We start from the raw sequence: 18,127 nt of genomic DNA on the forward strand, positions 1-18,127 counted from the left end.
ATTAAGCACATATTTACATATTGAGTATCCCAAACCATACTAAATGTTTCTTGTCAATATGACTTCCATTTTTTTTTTATATTTGCTAGATTGTGCCTCTATTATTGACCCAGTTTTCACCAATATTCTATTTTTTTTAAGGTTTTTTTTTTTTTTTTTTGAGACAGGGTCTTACCCTGTCACCCAGGCTGGGGTGCAGTGGTGTAGTCATAGCTCACTGCAGCCTTTAAATGCTGGTCTCAAGCAGTCCTCCTGACTCAGCCTCCTGAGTAGCTGGGATTACAGGTGTGAGCCACCAGACTCAGCTTGTATTCTATTTTTAATTTTTCTTTGTAGCTGTTGGTTCAGAAATGCTTATTTTTAATGTCTTTTTCCCCCTGATTATTTCTATCCTTAAGAGACATATTGTCTAAAGTTTTCTTCTGTTCTTTCCATTAAGTTAGACTCATTAGGAGCCAGCCGTTCTAATTGTTTGGCTTCATCTCCCTCCTTCAAGTAAGAGTCCCTTTCAACGATCCGTGATTTCTCTTTGACTACTCTTCATGGCAAGTGTAGGTTCCTTCCACACCTCAGAAGCTCAGGCTATTTCGGTCTCAGGTAATATCAGACAGTGACAGAGACGATCCATTTGTAATGAATGAGTGGCAAATAGGCTGTCATATTGGGATCTCTTGATTGAGGGAGTGTGAAATAAAGAGGCCTGTAGTAGTGCTTCTTAAACTGCTAGCTGTGTGTCAGAATCACATGGAGTGCTTTGGAAAAACGTCTGCACCCAGACCAAAATTCAGCATACTCATCCTATAGTCAGCCCTGTGGAACCCCTGAATACAAAAATTTGGCCCTCCACATATACGTGGTTTCTTATCCTGCAAATACTGCATTTTTAATCTGTGTTTGGTTGTAGATGCAGAACCTACCAATACGGAGGCCTGAATGCATTTATTGAAAAAACCCACATATAAACGGAACCAAGTAGTTCAAACCCGTGTTGTTCAAAGGTCAACTATATTACACTAAATAGCAATTTGGGTTCACTTCTGGAAATAGAAGCTGGTGGTTTGGACTAGTTATCCCTCTAAGAACAACTAGAAAAGCTGGACAAAATATCAAAATATTTGAGTATACCTGAGAGCTCCCAAAGCAGTAAGGATTTAGGGGGCCAAGAGCTGTAAGAAGAGTGAAGCTCAGGTAAGAATGGCATTTGGACTTGCATGTTTGTCAATTCCAAATCAGCAGGAGAGTTCAAAAAGCCCTGTGTTGCTTTTAGCAAACTTATAGGGCTATGGAAACAAAACTGAAATTCAGGACCCACAGAAGAAAGGCCCCAGAATACCCTTTGGACTTGGGTTGGGACCCCAAAGCTTTACAGTTCGTAACCTATTTAATGGAGAGCAATAAATAGACAAGCCCTCAAACGAACAGAAGTCTAGTGTTGAATGATCTCTACCTGATCTAGGATTGCAAATGCCCCTAGCCTAGTCATTTGCCAAAAACCAGGACAAATTTTCTCTAGAGAAGAAACCGTCTAGAGCTTCAAATATCTATACTTTTACAATGGCATTGTCCCATTCTCGATAAAAAATAACCAGGCATGTGAGGAGATAATACAATAAGCTTCTAAACAACAACAAAAAAAGGTAACAGACAGAGACCCACAGGGGACTACATAAAATAGCAATGCTTGATATGCCCAGAGAATTAAACGGCAATTTACAACATCTGTTATATTTCTTCATTTTTGCATAAATTAATTGAGTTCTTATATTTTTAAATATAGCAAGGAATTAATATGTTTTGCTATTTTAAAGAGTTGTATTTGGGGTTTTTTTGTTTTTTTTAGATAGAGTCTTGCTGTGTTGCCCAGGCTAGAGTGCAGTGGTGTGATCATAGCTCTCTGTAGCCTCAAACTCGTGGGCTTAAGCAATCCTCCTGCCTTAGTCTCACAAGTAGCTGGAACTATAAGTGTGCACCACCACGTCTGGCTAATTTTTTAAAAAAAATTGTTTTCAGTAGAGACAGGATCTTACTGTGTTGGCCAAGTTTGTCTCAAACTCCTGGGCTCAAGCAATCCTCCCATCTCATCCTCCCAAAGTGCTGGGATTACAGGCATGAGCCACAGCCGCCCAGCCAAGTGTTCTATTTTATTAAACAAAAATTATACAGGGAGTGTTAAAACTATGAATGTTACTAGGAACTGTATCTTTTGGTTGAATTCACCAATATCTAAGGAAGTTTGTTTCAGTCTGAGGAATAGTAAAAAACTGCTGCATAAGGAAAGCTACTGAGAGACAGGAAGGTAGTAGATAGGAGTGGTCTTAGATGCAGATGCCATAGTTCAGATAGGCTGCTGCTTGGACTTAGATACATATTCAAGATCATCATCTCAATTATTTCAAACAAATTTTATTTTCTTTGGCTAGAGTTATATCCTATTTATTTTTATTTTTTTATTTTATTTTATTTTATTTATTTTTTTTTGAGACGGAGTCTTGCTCTGTCACCCAGGCTGGAGTGCAGTGGCCGGATCTCAGCTCACTGCAAGCTCCGCCTTCCGGGTTCACGCCATTCTCCTGCCTCAGCCTCCCGAGTAGCTGGGACTACAGGCGTCCGCCACCACGCCCGGCTAGTTTTTTGTATTGAGACAGGGTTTCACCGTGTTAGCCAGGATGGTCTCGATCTCCTGACCTCGTGATCCGCCCATCTCGGCCTCCCAAAGTGCTGGGATTACAGGCTTGAGCCACCGCGCCCGGCCTAGAGTTATATCCTAATTCTTGTGTAAATTCTTGAACGTTTTATGTTCTTTTTTTTTTTTTTTGCTGGTGTTGGACACATGGTTTTTGCTAATGTTAGACATACGGATATTGATCAAACCGAATTTACTTGGTCTTTAGATCTTAGAAATATGTGCCTCTTTGCTTTTTATACTTAAGACTCTGGCTTTGCTGCTAGCCCCAAACATCCCAGTCATCCAGGTTACACTTAAAAGGAGCGTTGCTCAGTTATTAATGGGTTATATTGTCACTAACACAAGATCAATGATGCCTGTATAAGCTATTCAGAAAATAATCTTATCAGGCAGGAAAGGGATAGCAACAATATCATCCTGGGAAATACTGCCATAAAACATTGCATGTTACCTTTAAATGTGCCTAATGAGTCATTAGCCATATACTATACTGCTATACAAAGGCATATATGTAATATGTAAATATAAAATGCAAAAATCATGACATACATTTTCCCTTCTCCACATTCTCAACTTCCATTTTATGCAATGTTTTTCTGTGTATTTCTAAAATATTCCATTTCACTACGGATAGTTCTATAAATTATTTGGGAGCAGAATTATTGGCTGTGTCTACATAAAAAAAAAGTAGTAATGTAAGAAGTTTGTGATAAAGCTAAATTATATAAACTACCGATATGTATTTACTTGTGCTAGAAACAAACTCCTTTGTCTTATCTTAGAGTTCTACATGGAAACATGTTCTGATATCCTGGTAAATCAAGAATAACAAAAATCCGAGTGAGTTGTATTTTGTGCCATAATCAGAATACTTGATTCTGATTATGAAAATGACAGATATTAGCTACACAAATAATGTTTTTTTACTTTAGATTCAGACTTGCTTGTCCAACTTTCTTCCAGATATCTCTACCTGAATTTCCCATGGGCATCTAAAACTTAACATCTACAAAATAAATCCCAGCCCTTCTCACTTTGATCCTCTTGTCCACCCCAATCTCCTTTTCCTCACTTGGTCTCTGCCTAAGTACAAAGCACTACAATGCACCTAGTTACCAAGCCCCAAAGCTTGCAGTCATCCTATTGAATGGGGTACAGTAGTGATGAAGAACGCAGGCTCTGAAATAAGACTTCTAAGGTTCAAATCCAGTCTTGCAACTTGTTAGCTGTGTGACCTTGAGCAAATTGTTTAAGCTCACCCAGACTTAGTTTTTTCATCTGTAAAACTGCACTAAAACATCGGGCTAAAAAAGTTTGTTTCACTCTGAGCAATAATACAAACTGCTGCATGAGGAAAGCTACTTGGAGACAATCAGGTGGTAGGTCTTAATCAGAACACTTACATGAAAATGTAAGTAAGTAGGAGTAGTCTTAGATGCAAATGTCATGGTCTGTTTATTCGTTTTTTGAGATAGTCTTGCTCTATTGCCCAAGCTGGAGTGCAGTGGTGTGATCTCAGCTCACAGCAACCTCTGCCTCCCGAGTTCAAGCAATTCTCGTGCCTCAGCCTCCCAAGTAGCTGGGACTACAGGCATGTACCACCAAGCCCAGCTAATTTTTTAAAAATGTGTTTTAGTAGGGATGGGGTTTCACCATGTTGCCCAGGCTGGTCTCAAACTCCTGATCTCAGGCTATCCACCCACCTCGGCCTCCCAATGTGTTAGGATTACAGGCATGAGCCACCGTGCCCAGCCCACAAATGTCACAGTGCTCATGTAGGCTGCTTAGTGTATAGTGTCATAGCTGCTGCCTAACTAAACTATGTGTGAAAATCAAGGTCACATAGCTAACAAATGGCAAGGCTGGATTTAAACCTTAGCAGTCTGATTTCAGAGCCTGTGCTCTTCATCACTACTGTACCCCATTCAATAGGATGACTGTGAGCTTTTGGGCTTGGTGACTAGGTGCACTGTAGTGCTTTGTACTTAGGCAGAGAACAAGTGAGGAAAACTTGTTACCCAGAATAAATGAGATAAGGACAGTATCCACGCTACCACCAATGTCCAATTAATTTGTAGTTCTATTGATTCCACATCTTAGTATTTCTTTTTTCTGAACTCTCCTTTACAATTCTGATGTGTTTGGAAAAATTTTATAGCATTATGCATGCACTAAATGCCAGTGAAAGACCAAGTATGACATATTTAGGCTATCCCTTCTAAGTGCGCAGAGAAATTGCCTTACTTGGCTTTCTAGGCAGACTTTTTCTTAAGCATATCAGTTAAAGTTTGCATTAAATCCTGACATTAATTTGGGGCAACATAATTGAGCTCAAGAAAATTCAGAATTGTAATTACCATCTACACTAGTAAAATATTATACATAATAAATATTTTATAAACTAGGAATATTCAGAAAGCTAATCTAGTATATTTTAACTCATAACCCTTATAAAATATGCCATACAACTTTCATTTAATATACATTGCATAATCTGAGACAAATATAAAGTAATGTTTTAAAACTCTGAACTGGGCCAGGTGTGGTGGCTCATGCCTGTAATACCAGTACTTTGGGAAGCCCAAGTGGGTGGATCTCTTGAGGTCAGAAGTTTAAGACCAGCCTGGGCAACATGGGAAAACCCCATCTCTATTAAAAATATAAAAAATTAGCCAGGCATGGTGGTGCATGACTGTAGTCCCAGCTATTCGGGAGGCCAAGGTGGGAAGTTGAGGCTGCAGTGAGGCATGTTTGCACCACTGCACTCTAGCCTAGGCAATGAAGTGAGTCTCTGTTTCAAAAACAAACAAAGAAACAAATTCTGAACTGAAAATTTAAGGTGGTTATGATAGTTACATTTTTGATTTTGTAATGCTGCATGACTTGTCTTCTTTGATCTTTGATATTGCCTTAGATGCAGATGTAGCAATAGCCTCTTCAAATTCCAACTGAAAATCAAATGTCAGGGGTAGAGCCATAGTTGTTTTTCTTCCTTCACTCTGAAGCCTGTTTATCTGCAGCAAAGCCAAAGTGGAAAAAAAAAATGAGTACTTTTTATATGGGGAAAATCTTAGGTGGAGAGAAAAAAATAATCTCACTTTACGCGCGCACACACACACACACACACACACAGAGAGAGAGAGAGAGAGAGAGAATTTAGGTGCCAGGCAATAATGGAAAAATAGTACAGATTGAAAATTGGGGGTCTAGTGCACCAACTGTTTTTATGCCTTTGCTGTGTGACCTGAGCCATTCTTTTCCCATCTGTAAAATGTGGGGGTAGGACTAGAGGATTATTAAGGCTCCCTCCTAATTCTAAAATACTGAATGTAAGGAAAGACCTAGATATTTAGATGCAGAGAGTTCTTGGAACCATAGTAGGCATGTCTCTCCAGCCAGCTCCTCTTCCTGTAGCCATGCACACGGTGAATCACACCGATCTTCCTCTAGTCGTGTGAGCCAGAAATAGAGTGAAGAAAGCAATCAAAAGAGGACTTCGTTAAAATCCTTATACAAATGGACTGAAAAAGAAAAAGGATCTAGCTAAAAGGTGGATAAAGGAGCCGAAAGTTTTCTCTAAAAAATTCTCTCAGAGCATAGCACAAAGGAATAAAGAGATGAAAGCCCTGAAAGCAAAGTCAAAGGATATGGGGGACTTCTGCTTCTGCCAATAGATGAAGCACTATGGGAATTAATCGCCTGCTTTCAACAACTAGGAGCTCAGGCAAAATGTATGAAAACAACTACCCTCAGCTATTAGAAAACAGAGTAGGACAGATCGCTGAGAGAAGGGAAACAACTGAGGTCCACCCTCCAATAGCCCAGCTTACTTCCCGGAGGTGGTTTCGGGGCTGAGGTGCAGGGAGGAGAAACTCATTGTATTGGGGGAACTCAAACCAAATCTTGTGGCTTTGAGCTTGCTAAAGTTAAGAGAAAGTTTGCACCAGCAATCACACTCTCAGGCATTTACTTCAGAGAAACGGAAACTCATGTTCATACAAAAACCTGGTTGCAAATGTCCATAGCAGCTTTATTTGATTTTTTAAGCAACTTTATTTTTACTAGTCAAATCATGAAAACAATCTAAAAGCCCTTCATTGGATGATTGCTTGAAATTTTGTACATCTATATAATGGAATACTACTCAGCAATAAAATTTAAATATATATATATATATATATATATATATTTTTTTTTTTTTTTTTTTTTTTTTTTTTTTTTTTGAGACGGAGTCTTGCTCTGTCACCCAGGCTGGAGTGCAGTGGCCGGATACATTACCTTTTCAGCCAGGATAGTTGCTTTTTACAAATTAGTTTATATCATATTAATGTATCATTAGTTAAAAAGTAAAATTATTCACATTTGAAATGTTAACCTGTTAATGATTAAATTGAATTGTAGCTTATACTTAACAAACCTTTGTTCTTCTGGCCAAGATTCTCTCTGCTTGCTTATCAAGGACATCTAACTTCTCTAAGATTTTTTCTGCCATTGTCAATCACTAAATTCCTATTTTAAAATAAGGAGGAAGAAGAACAAATCAATTCAAATTTAAACATATAACTAGGCATAAGTTTTCAAAAGACCCACTTTTACATTACTGTTTTAGGTAAATAATAGAATTGTTTAAATCATACAGTAAATCATAGAATTGTAAATGTACCCAAGTTTTTTCAGTTGAAGGCCATATGATGAGAACTCCCAGATGTGTACAGGCCCCATGAATTTTTAAATTTATGATACAGGTGAGGGGGAGAAAGTTCATGATTACCATGAGAACCATATGTGACTTATACTTGAAGCAAGACCATGTGGCTTGAATTACATCTATTTCCTTTTTTTTTTCTTTTTAAGTTAAAAACATATCAAGCTAGGAGTAGGACTTAATTTTGGTGGTGTTGTTGTTGTTGAGACAGAGTCTTGCTCTGTCACCCAGGCTGGAGTGCAGTGGCATGATCTTGGCTCACTGCAACCTCCACCTCCTGGGTTCAAGCGATTTTCCTGCCTAAGCCTCCTGAATAGCTGGGATTACAGGCGTGCACCACCACACCCAGCTAATTTTTGTATTTTTAGTAGAGACAGGGTTTCACCATGTTGGCCAGGCTGGTCTCAAACTCCTGACCTCAAGTGATCCGCCTGTCTCAGCCTCCCAAAGTGCTGGGATTACAGATGTGAGCCACCGTACCCGGCCAGGAGTAGGACTTTGGACATATCTATTTTCTTTCTGTCATGATATAATTTTAATCAAAGTAAATGCAAGGAACTCATATTGCTATAATTAAATTGGTCAGTGATCCAAGACTGTTAACAGCATGTAGCAGGTAATTAGTCACACATAAGTAGCAACAACTAAGCTGGATAGGTTCCATTGCCATAATAGTTCGTATTTCCTAGTTAATTAATATTGCTAACAGTCTCATCTGAGGTCAAGCAGTCCATATTAAGCTTAGGGAGCTGTATAAGACATCAGAACCTGGTCTAATTTATTACATCTTCAGATGAGAAAACTGAAGGCCACAAAGTACCCTGTTAGTGTAGTAGAAATAGCTAGGGCAGAGTAGAGGCAAGAATCCAGGAATATCAACCCAAAACTCCCTTTATTTATTTATTTATTTATTTATTTATTTAAAAAATCTGTGTAGATGGGCCAGGCACAGTGACTCATGCCTGTAATCCCAGCACTTTGGGAGGCTGAGGCAGGCAGATCACTTGAGGTCAGGAGGTCAAGACCAGCCTGGCCAACATAGTGAAACCCTGTCTCTACTAAAAATACAAAAATTAGCCGGGCATGGTGGCACATGCTTGTAATCCCAGCGACTTGGGAGGCTGAGGAGGAGGATCACTTGAACCCAGAAGGCAGAGGTTGCAGTGAGCCGAGATGGTGTGCCACTGTGCTCCAGCCTGGCTGACAGAGTAAGACTCTGTCTCAAAAAGAAAAAAAAAGATAGTGTAGGTGTCTATGCAGTCAGTATATTTTTGCTCACTGAATTAAATGGGCTCCAGGGGCATTTAAGTGTAAAAGTTATATAGTTCACAGAAAGTACAGAATCATCAATGGTTTCAGTGAACATTAATGTTAAGGTTCTTTCCAGCTCAAAAAAAATATGATATTTCTCCTATATTGTATATTATTCCAGCAGTGCCACATGGAGACAACAGTTCATCAAAGGAGAAAGATTCAGGATCCTATGCCAAAGTTTACATTATTTTGTAATTGGTTTCTTTCAGCTTTTTTTTTTTTTACTCTTTTTTCCTTCACCATACATTGCCCTGAGTATGAATTCTTCATGCACTGATAGTGACATCCCATTCCAGCATGCCCTCTATCATGTCACTACATCCAGATTTTCCCTCCATCACATGATGTAGTCCAGTGTGACAAAGAAATTACACAGACGGCCTGGGTGTGGTGGTGCGTGCCTATAATCCCAGCTACTTGGGAGGCTGATGCAAGAGGATTGCTTGACCCTAGGAATTTGAGACCACTCTGGGCAACATAGCAAGACCTCATCTCAAAAAGAGAAAAAAAAAAGTAGCCGGGCACAGTAGCACGCATCTATAGTCCCAGCTGCTGGGGAGGCTGAGGTGGGAGGATCAAAAGGATCATTTGAGTCCAGGAGTTCGAGGCTGCAGTGACCTATGATCATGCTACTGCACTCCTGCTTTGGTGACAAACAGAGCAAGACCCCATTTCTTTAAAAAAAAAGTGACACAGAGGAAATTCTGGGCCATAAGGGTACAAGCAGATAGCATGCCTTGTGACAAACCACACAACTTCAGGTTGCATGCTGGGGAGATCCAGGAATGTGAAAGCTGATCATACGAAATGGGTCACTCTTATGGTTCCTAAGTAAAACACAGTGAGAAGTCAGGGTAAAAGAAAACACTCAGGGCACAGAACATTGCTCCAAAAATGCAGTCCATCTGCAAGTCTGGCAGCTGAAATTGACTGCAGTAACCTAAACCAGTTGTACCTAATAGCTACTGAAAAGACCTGTGGCCAATTTTGCCCACAACCTTCACTTACCAATCTTGTCAGTGCCTCAAAACCTCACTAGTGCCAATTTGTAACATTTCCTGGTTTTATAAAACCTCTAACCTATTCTTTGTTCTTCAGAATATACTGAAGACTACTGCTCTGTGTGTATACCCTAACTGCAATTATTTCCTCCCAAATAAACATTTTGATTTTAGAGATTAGTCTCTCTATTTTATTTGACATTGACAGGGTAAAGGCATTAGCACAATGTGAATGCTTATGACTTTCTGGGTTTCTTACAGAACAATAGGGGACAGATTTTGAAAGAGAATATAGATTATGATTATGTGGACATATTGTCTTTTCAGACCCAAGAACCATTCCTCTTGTAAAACTAAACTAAAACTCTCCGAGGAGTTTTAGCTTTTCTGTTTCCCTTAAACATAATATGAGTTCAAGGGGATGGAGAAGGCGCTCATATTCCCCACTTAAGTTTATTTTACTGGAGACAAAGATTTCTGTTTTTCAGCAAGACACAGGTAAATAACTGGAAAAATCAATGTATTGAAGTGAATGAGTTTCCCAGTTTGGGGAAGGTATAAACTACATGAGGGCCAGCTGAAACAATGCTGCTTACTTGTGAGAAAGAACAGAAAGCAGATCTTTTTAGAGTAAGGTGTCCTACACCTCTCACTTTTAATCACCCCATCTTCAACACCACATAGGACATTTTAAGAGGCAAAATGTCATCCCATTGTACACACACACACACGCACGCACGTACATGCACACACAGCTGTATTTTTCTATATATAGTTAACCATAGCATGAAATAATTTTTATGTTTTTGCTTTAAAAATATTTTGCTAAGAGTAAATTATTTGGCTGTGAATGATTTCTGGAAAATCATTGTGCAGATCATGAATTTTTTTGAAGTGAGAAAAACCAATTATTTTCAAGGGTCAACAGTTTTATGAATACTAAATTTGACAGTTAATGAAATCGACTAAATGTTAGTTTCGTAGTATTAATTTCATAGCTTGACACCAATACAATTTTTTCAGTTTGCAAATTCTTTTCTCCCATTGGTCTTTGGCAATGTGCCAATGGTGCCTGATGGATAAACGGCCCTGGGAAAAAGTGGAAGTGAGGAAACACTATACATGAACTTGCTTGTTTTCATCATTATATTTCATAAGCTCATCAAGGGCCTATTTTGTGTCTCCTCAAATAAATGCTGAGAGCAAAGGAACATCAGTACTAATATGATGGTGTTCCCCAACTACTTTGCATAAACTAACCACTAATCTCTTAATGCAAGATGAATCAAGATGATATTAAATGGACAGGGTGCAGTGGCTCACACCTGTAATCTCAGCACTTTGAGAGGCCGAGGCAGGTGGATCACTTGAGGTCAGGAGTTTCAGATCCACCTGGCCAACATGGTGAAACCCTGTCTCTACTAAAAATACAAAAAGTTAGCCAGGCTAGGTGGCAAGCGCCTGTGGTCCCAGCTACTCAGGAGTCTAAGGTGGGAGAATTGCTTGAACTTGGGAGGTGGAGGTGGCAGGGAGCTGAGATCACGCCACTGCACTCCAGCCTGGGTGACAGAGCAAGACTCTGTCATATATATACACATATATATTTATATATATAATATATATAAAATATATATATATAAAATGTTCCTCAGTGTGATCTATGTTTATGTCCTTTATTATATCTTTTTAATTTTAATATATACTTTGGTGTTCCTACTTTATACTTCTTTTTCTATGAACATATATTATTATTTGATGATAAGCATTTATTTGTTCATTTGGTCACTGGCTACCTAAATGTATTACATGAAGACATTGTACTAGGTATTCTATCAAATTTACTGAGGAAGTTGGCACCTGGTAAACATTTTCCCTTGTGATCTCCATCTTCCTAGGCAAGGGAGATGCTCTCTCCTATTTCACTAAGAAAACAGACACCATCAAGCAAGAGCTTCTTCAGCTCCTACCTCTCATACCAAAGTATTATTCATTCCCAACCCTTCTGCACTTCAATTTTAACAGAGGCGTTGGCTCTCCCACCCAAAGCTAATCCCTCCTGATGTACTCTAGACTCCATTACCTCCAGTCTCCTGAAAGAATTATCTCTATTAGTTATCCCCTTTCTCCTGCAACTTTTATCTATTTCCTTCACAAATTTATTCCTCTTAGCATGCTCAAATTTATTTGCAAAACAGAAAAAAATGTCTTCTCCGGACCCTGCTAGTTATCATCTCTCTCGTCTTCTGAAGCATTCTACTTAGAGTTGGGGGAAGTGCTCTCATCTAGAATATAGGGTTCTGATGTGGTCACAGAAGCCTAACTCATAGAATCTCAGGGGTGGAATGGATCAGTGGCCTCTCACAGAATTCTTTGAACAGTGGGGCAACATTAACATCAAGAAGACAGACCTTTCTTAAGCTTGCTTTGATTTTCATTGCCATTGTCCTTCTTCAAACCTTCAGGTTGTTACTTTCCCTCCTTTAGGTTATCAAACTATACACCCCCCTAATTTGCCTGCCCCAAACCTTCCTCCTCATTCCTCAAATATTGATTCTTTGAAATGCCATCAGGCTAGGCATGGTGGCTCACACCTGTAATCCCAGCACTTTGGGAGGCCAAGGCAGGCGGATCACTTGAGGTCAGGAGTTTGAGACTAGCCTGGCCAACATGATGAAACCCCGTCTCTATTAAAAAAAGAAAAATACAAAAAAAGAAAAGAAAATTAGCCGGGCATGGTGGTGCATGTTTGTAATCCTAGCTACTCTGGAGGCTGAGGCAGGAGAATCACATGAACCCGGGAGGCAGAGGTTGTAGTGAGCTAAGATCACACTACTGCACTCCAGCCTAGTGACACAGTGAGACTCCTTCTCAAAAACAAACAAAACGCCATCAGAGCTGTCTTTCTTAAAGAGGACACTGACAGGACCAGCTCCAGCCCACAAACCTTGGCTTGCTCTCATAACCTGAAGAACGCCCAAACTCTTCCGAGGACATATGAGACCACTGAAGAAAAGATAGTCCAGGATCTGGCTCAGCCCACCTTTCTAGTTTATTCATCCTACCCCTTTGTGTTCCACCATTTTCTACCATTCTTACTTCCTGGACACGTCCTGCCCTTTTCCCAAGCACACCCTTTACTCATGCGTTTCCTTCTACTCAGAATGTTCTCCCACATGTCTTCCAGTCAAAAGCCTACTCTTTATCAAATATGATATAACGACTACCTCTTCTTTTTTTTTTTCTTTTTGAGATGGAGACTCGCAGTCTAGGCTGGAGTGCAGTGGCTGCAATCTCAGCTCACTGCAACCTCCGCCTCCTGGGTTCAAGTGATTCTCCTGCCTCAGCCTCCTGAGTAGCTGGGATTACAGGTGCCTGACACCATGCCCAGCTAATTTTTGTATTTTTAAGAGAGACGGGGTTTCACCATATTGGCCAGGTTGGTCTCAAACTTCTGATCTTGTGATCCACCCGCCTTGGCCTCCCAAAGTGCTGGGATTACAGGCACGAGCCACAGCGCCCAGCCAAGACTACCTCTTCTATGAAACTTTCCTTGGCATTACCTCATTCCTTGTCTGGGTGACAGTCTATTTGTTGTGTGCTCCTGGCCTCAAGCAACCCTCCAGCCTCTCAGCCTCCTGAGTAGCTGAGATTGCAGGCAAGAACCACCACACCAGGTTTTAAGAGGTTTACTCGCTGGGTGTGGTGGCTCACATCTGTAATCCCAGCACTTCGGGAAGCTGAGACAGGCGGATCACTTGAAGTCAGGAGTTCAAGACCAGCCTGGCCAACATGGTGAAACCCTGTGTCTACTAAAAATACAAAAAAAGTTAACTGGGCATGGTAGTGCACGCCTGTAATCCCAGCTACTTTGGAGGCTGAAGCAGGAGAATAACCTGAACCTAGGTGGTAGAGGTTGCAGTGAGCCGTGATTGTGGCACTGCACTCCAGCCCGGGTGACAGAGTGAGTCTACATCTCAAAAAAAAAAAAAAAGAGGTTTACTCTTTGACAAATCTCTTCTTCACTAGGTTGAAAACTCATTTAAAGCAAGAATTGACTTACCTACCTCTGAATCTCAGCCTCAGGCAAAGCGTTTTACATCTGACAGGGATTTGAAAATTACAATTTAATTTGGAGATGTCTCTGAATATAACTTTTTAGGAAGAGTAATCCTAATTTATCTGTAATAAATGATGTTACTTCATAATGATTTACTGGAATATGAAATAAAAAGTTGAGTGAATTATTATAAAATGGGGTTCTTGCCAATCTAAATTTGGTAAAAGTGTTTTAAAAGGAAACTTGGATTTATGTTCTTAATTTCTAGCTCAGTAGTGACAGTTTTTGTTGTTGTTGTTTGTTTTTAAAGAACACAATGAAATAGAGGCCATACCAATTGGGGCAGAATGAATTCCCAATTACTCTCACAGTGAATCATCTACAGGCCTCACCGCAAAGGCTTGTTCACAACAAAAATTGTAGGTCAATATTATTAGCATATTAGAGACTAAGTCATATCTAAAATAAAAATGCCTTAAATATTTTAAGAGAACAATTTTGTTTTAACAGCACCTTCGGGACTAAAAACAAACAAAAATAACAAAACCCAGGGTCATCAATATAATAGGCTCAACTGAGAAAAGTTCTTCAGCAAGTTCTAAACAACTCAGGAAAACTAAGAATCTCTAAAGTCACAAACTAAAGGCCTGAGAAATTATCTAGAAAATGGAGGCTTAAATTAAAATTCACTTCCATTATGTGGCTTTATCAGTTCAAACGCTTACCCCTTGAGGACAAGGCCACTTCTTACACTTTTATCTGACATGGCCCACTATTGAGACCACAGTAAGGACTCACTTCATCTGTTAAATGATTAATGTTGACTCAATAAGTAGACAACTGGCTGAGTTATCTCCATCTCACATTCCAAGGACAGACTTAGGGGAATCTTTTTTCTTTAAATCCAAAATGTTGATAAATGGCCCAAATTATAGGCTGAATTATGTTGTCCCCAAATGCATATGTTGACGTCCTAGGCCCCAGGATCTCAGAATGTGATTATGTTTGAACGTACATCCTTTAAAGAGTAAAGTTAAAATGCGGTTGTTAGGGCAGGCCCCTGGCCAGTATGACTGGTGTCCTATAAGAAGAGGAGATTAGGACACCGAGGATACACAGAGGAAAGTCCTTGTGAAGATTCAGTGAGAAGGCAGGGCAGCACCCCAAGGCAAGGAGTGAGGCCTCTGAAGAAAACAACCCTGCCCACCCCTTCATTTCCAACTTTCAGTCTCTAGAACTGTGAGAAAACAAATTTCTGTTATTTAGCCACTCCGTCTGTCATGTTTTGTCATGGCAGTCCCCACAAGCTAGTACAGCCCAGGCACTGAGAACTAATTTAAAAACCCGACTCGGCCGGGCGCGGTGGCTCAAGCCTGTAATCCCAGCACTTTGGGAGGCCGAGACGGGTGGATCATGAGGTCAGGAGATCGAGACCACCCTGGCTAACACGGTGAAACCCCGTCTCTACTAAAAAATGCAAAAAAAAAAACTAGCCGGGCGAGGTGGCGGGCGCCTGTAGTCCCAACTACTCGGGAGGCTGAGGCAGGAGAATGGCGTAAACCCGGGAGGCGGAGCTGGCAGTGAGCTGAGATCCGGCCATTGCACTCCAGCCTGGGAGACAGAGCGAGACTCCGTCTCAAAAAAACAAAAAACAAAAAACAAAAAACCCGACTCATGTGCTTAGCGCTACATTATGAATTTTCTTGCTCCTTATTTATTTATTTTTATTTTTGAGACAGGGTCTCACTCACTCTGTCACCCAGGCTGGAGTGCAGTGGCTGCGTTCAGCTCACTGCAGCCTCCGCCTCCCAGGTTCAAGTAATTCTCCTGCCTCAGCCTCCCGAGTAGCTGGGACTACAAGGCACACAACAACATGCCCATCTAGGTTTTGTATTTTTAGTACAGACGGGGTTTCGCCATTTTGGCCAGGTTGGTTTCGAACTCCTAACCTCAAGTGATCTGCGTGCCTCAGCCTCCCAAAGTGCTGGGATTACAGGCGTGAGCCACCACGCCCGGCCTGGAAGGGAAGTTTCTAAGAAAAACTATTAAGGAATTTAAAAACTATGATGTACGTGTATTGTGGAGTATTATTGTGGGCAACTAATCAGATAATAATTGGAAGAATTGATTAACCAGCTCGAAATCGCAGCACAATTACCGCAGGGGTGATAAGCTCCCACCAGCCATTCCAGGAGGTTGGGAGTCGTCAATTTGGAGGTGTATCAATTAAGTGGCCCCGGCGCCCCTCGTCACCTTCCCCCAGGCGCCTCCTTCTCGCTGGAAACGTAGGGAACCCGACTCAAACGCTCTATGCCTATGGTCGTTTCACGGGAGAGCAAAATTAAGGGCAATATTGAGGACGCTCATTAATATTTAGTTTAGAAGACGGAAAGGTTCTTCAGCGAACCTGGAAGAGGCCCCCGGGCCCGCCTCCCGCCGCGGTCCCACACTCGCCTGACCTGACCTACACTCTCCCTGTCGAGGCCCCGCTAGAGAACGTCCCACCGACTACAGGGACAGAAAAGCCGTTTATGTAAAACGATATTTTTCCTATTTCGCCCCCACCCTCGTACAAATTTTGATTTTCCGCTTTTCCAACGCTTCCGCACCCGGAAACAAACCTCGTCTTCCTTTCCTCCCTCTTCTGGCTCCGAGGGCTACGCGCCCCGCCCCCACCCTTCAGTACCTTAGCAACGCGTCCTCGGTCCGCAGAAACCGGTTTCCGATCTCTGCCCACTTCTGAAAGGCCTAGAGAGCAGAGTTCTCTTCTCAGAGGGGCTTCGCTCACAGACTTTTGTCACTAAAAGCCCAGACTCCCCAGATGCTTACGGATATTAATACCGATTATGCTGAAGGAGTGGAAGGAGAGTCAAGTAAAGGAAGATGATCAAGTAAAAAGAACTGGAGAACAGTGACTTTGTTTCCTCTTACTGTACCTCCTTTCTCCTTTTGTGCTATCCTGGAAACATCAAATTTCAAAAAGAAGCTTACAAAGTCCACCATGCAGCTTGCGGATCTGAATGGAAGTCAACAGTTTATATTTGAATATGTGATGGAAGATTGCTTTCATGGCTTATGGTATTTAAAAACAACAATAAAAACAAAAAACCATTTTATTTCCAAGACCAAGAAACCTCCCATGTGCTTAGTAAAATCACCCCTGTATTACTCAAGTTGTATAGCAAACTTGGCTGCACACACATACCATGTAGCATTTTTATGAGACATAATGGAGATACACTCTGACGTACATTCTGCTGTATTTACTGTATCCTAAGGAAACATTTGTCTTTATTGCTCACTTGTGTGAGCAGAAAATGCACTAAGGCCATGGGAATAATTTATTTTTAGAGTCATAATCTAAGAACGACTGACTTGAAAACAGCTTGTATTTAATTAAAAATGATGGGGAATTTCACAACATTGGTTAAATTTTAAGTCAGGGGTTGGTCATCATTCCAAGAATATACCTTATCTGATGCATCAAAATAGGAGGAAAAAAGCTTTAAAAAACAGCATTTCAACATCTGTGAAAAGAAGAGGAAAAAAAACACCTGCATTAGTCATCACAAGTCCGTGCTAGTGGCAATGGTAAAACTGCAAAAAAAAAAAAAAAAAAAAAAAAAAAAGTATAGTTATGTAGCAATCCAAATTTGGCTAGAAATTGATATTAATAGTCAAGGCATGAAAACACTGGAATCAATGTATTTCAAATATTTGAAAAACAAACAATACAGTAATTAAAAGTAGAAGGTAGTTTGATTCTTTTCTTTTTTTTTTTCTTTTTAAGGCAAAGTCTTGCTCTGTTGCACAGACTGGAGCACAGTGGCGTGATCATAGCCCACTGCAACCTCAACCTCCTGGGCTCAAGTGATCCTCCCACCTCAGCCTCCCTAGTAGCTAGGACTACAGATGCATGCCACTATGCCTAGCTAATTTTTTTATTTCTATTTTTTGTAGAGACAGGGGCCTCACTCTGTTGCCCAGGCTGGTCTTGAACTTCTGGGCTCAAGTGATTCTCTTGCCTTGTTTTCCCAGAGTGCTGGAATTTACAGATGTGGGTAGTCACTGCGGCTGGCCAAGGTAGTTTGATTCTATTTTATTATTTTAAGCCGTATACATTCAAGAACAATGATTTGTATGGAATTGATAACTGGAATCTAGTTGATAGTGGTGATTTGTCTAGGATTGTTATAGTACCTTCAGCTCAAAAATTTGCACAGAGGTGAAAATTAGCTTCTTAAGTAAAGAATTGAGTTCAGAAATGTTAGCTACTCATTAATCTTCAGTCAATAAAATTTATAAAGCACAAATCTTATGAAATTCTTAGAATATTATCATTATCTCAGCTAATATTTATGGAA

The 18,127-nt window shown here is 40.5% G+C and overlaps 1 protein-coding gene across 2 annotated transcripts in view; it reads right to left on the minus strand.

The window, feature by feature from the left end:
• Positions 1 to 16,427, minus strand: part of C1H1orf141 (chromosome 1 C1orf141 homolog) — a 61,397-nt gene extending 44,970 nt beyond the window's left edge. For both annotated transcript variants that reach the window (XM_025356157.1, XM_025356166.1), the window contains exons 1-4: positions 16,385 to 16,427; positions 12,298 to 12,388; positions 7,104 to 7,195; positions 5,543 to 5,700 (exon numbers count right to left, since the gene is read on the minus strand). In XM_025356157.1, coding sequence (XP_025211942.1) covers positions 5,543 to 5,700; positions 7,104 to 7,178 — 233 coding nt within the window. In that variant the 5' untranslated portion in view covers positions 7,179 to 7,195; positions 12,298 to 12,388; positions 16,385 to 16,427. The remainder of the gene's footprint in view (positions 1 to 5,542; positions 5,701 to 7,103; positions 7,196 to 12,297; positions 12,389 to 16,384) is intronic.
• Positions 16,428 to 18,127: the final 1,700 nt, after the last annotated feature.

This window comes from Theropithecus gelada, chromosome 1 (genome assembly GCF_003255815.1).
Source record: "Theropithecus gelada isolate Dixy chromosome 1, Tgel_1.0, whole genome shotgun sequence".
Classification (NCBI taxonomy): Eukaryota; Metazoa; Chordata; class Mammalia; order Primates; family Cercopithecidae; genus Theropithecus; species Theropithecus gelada.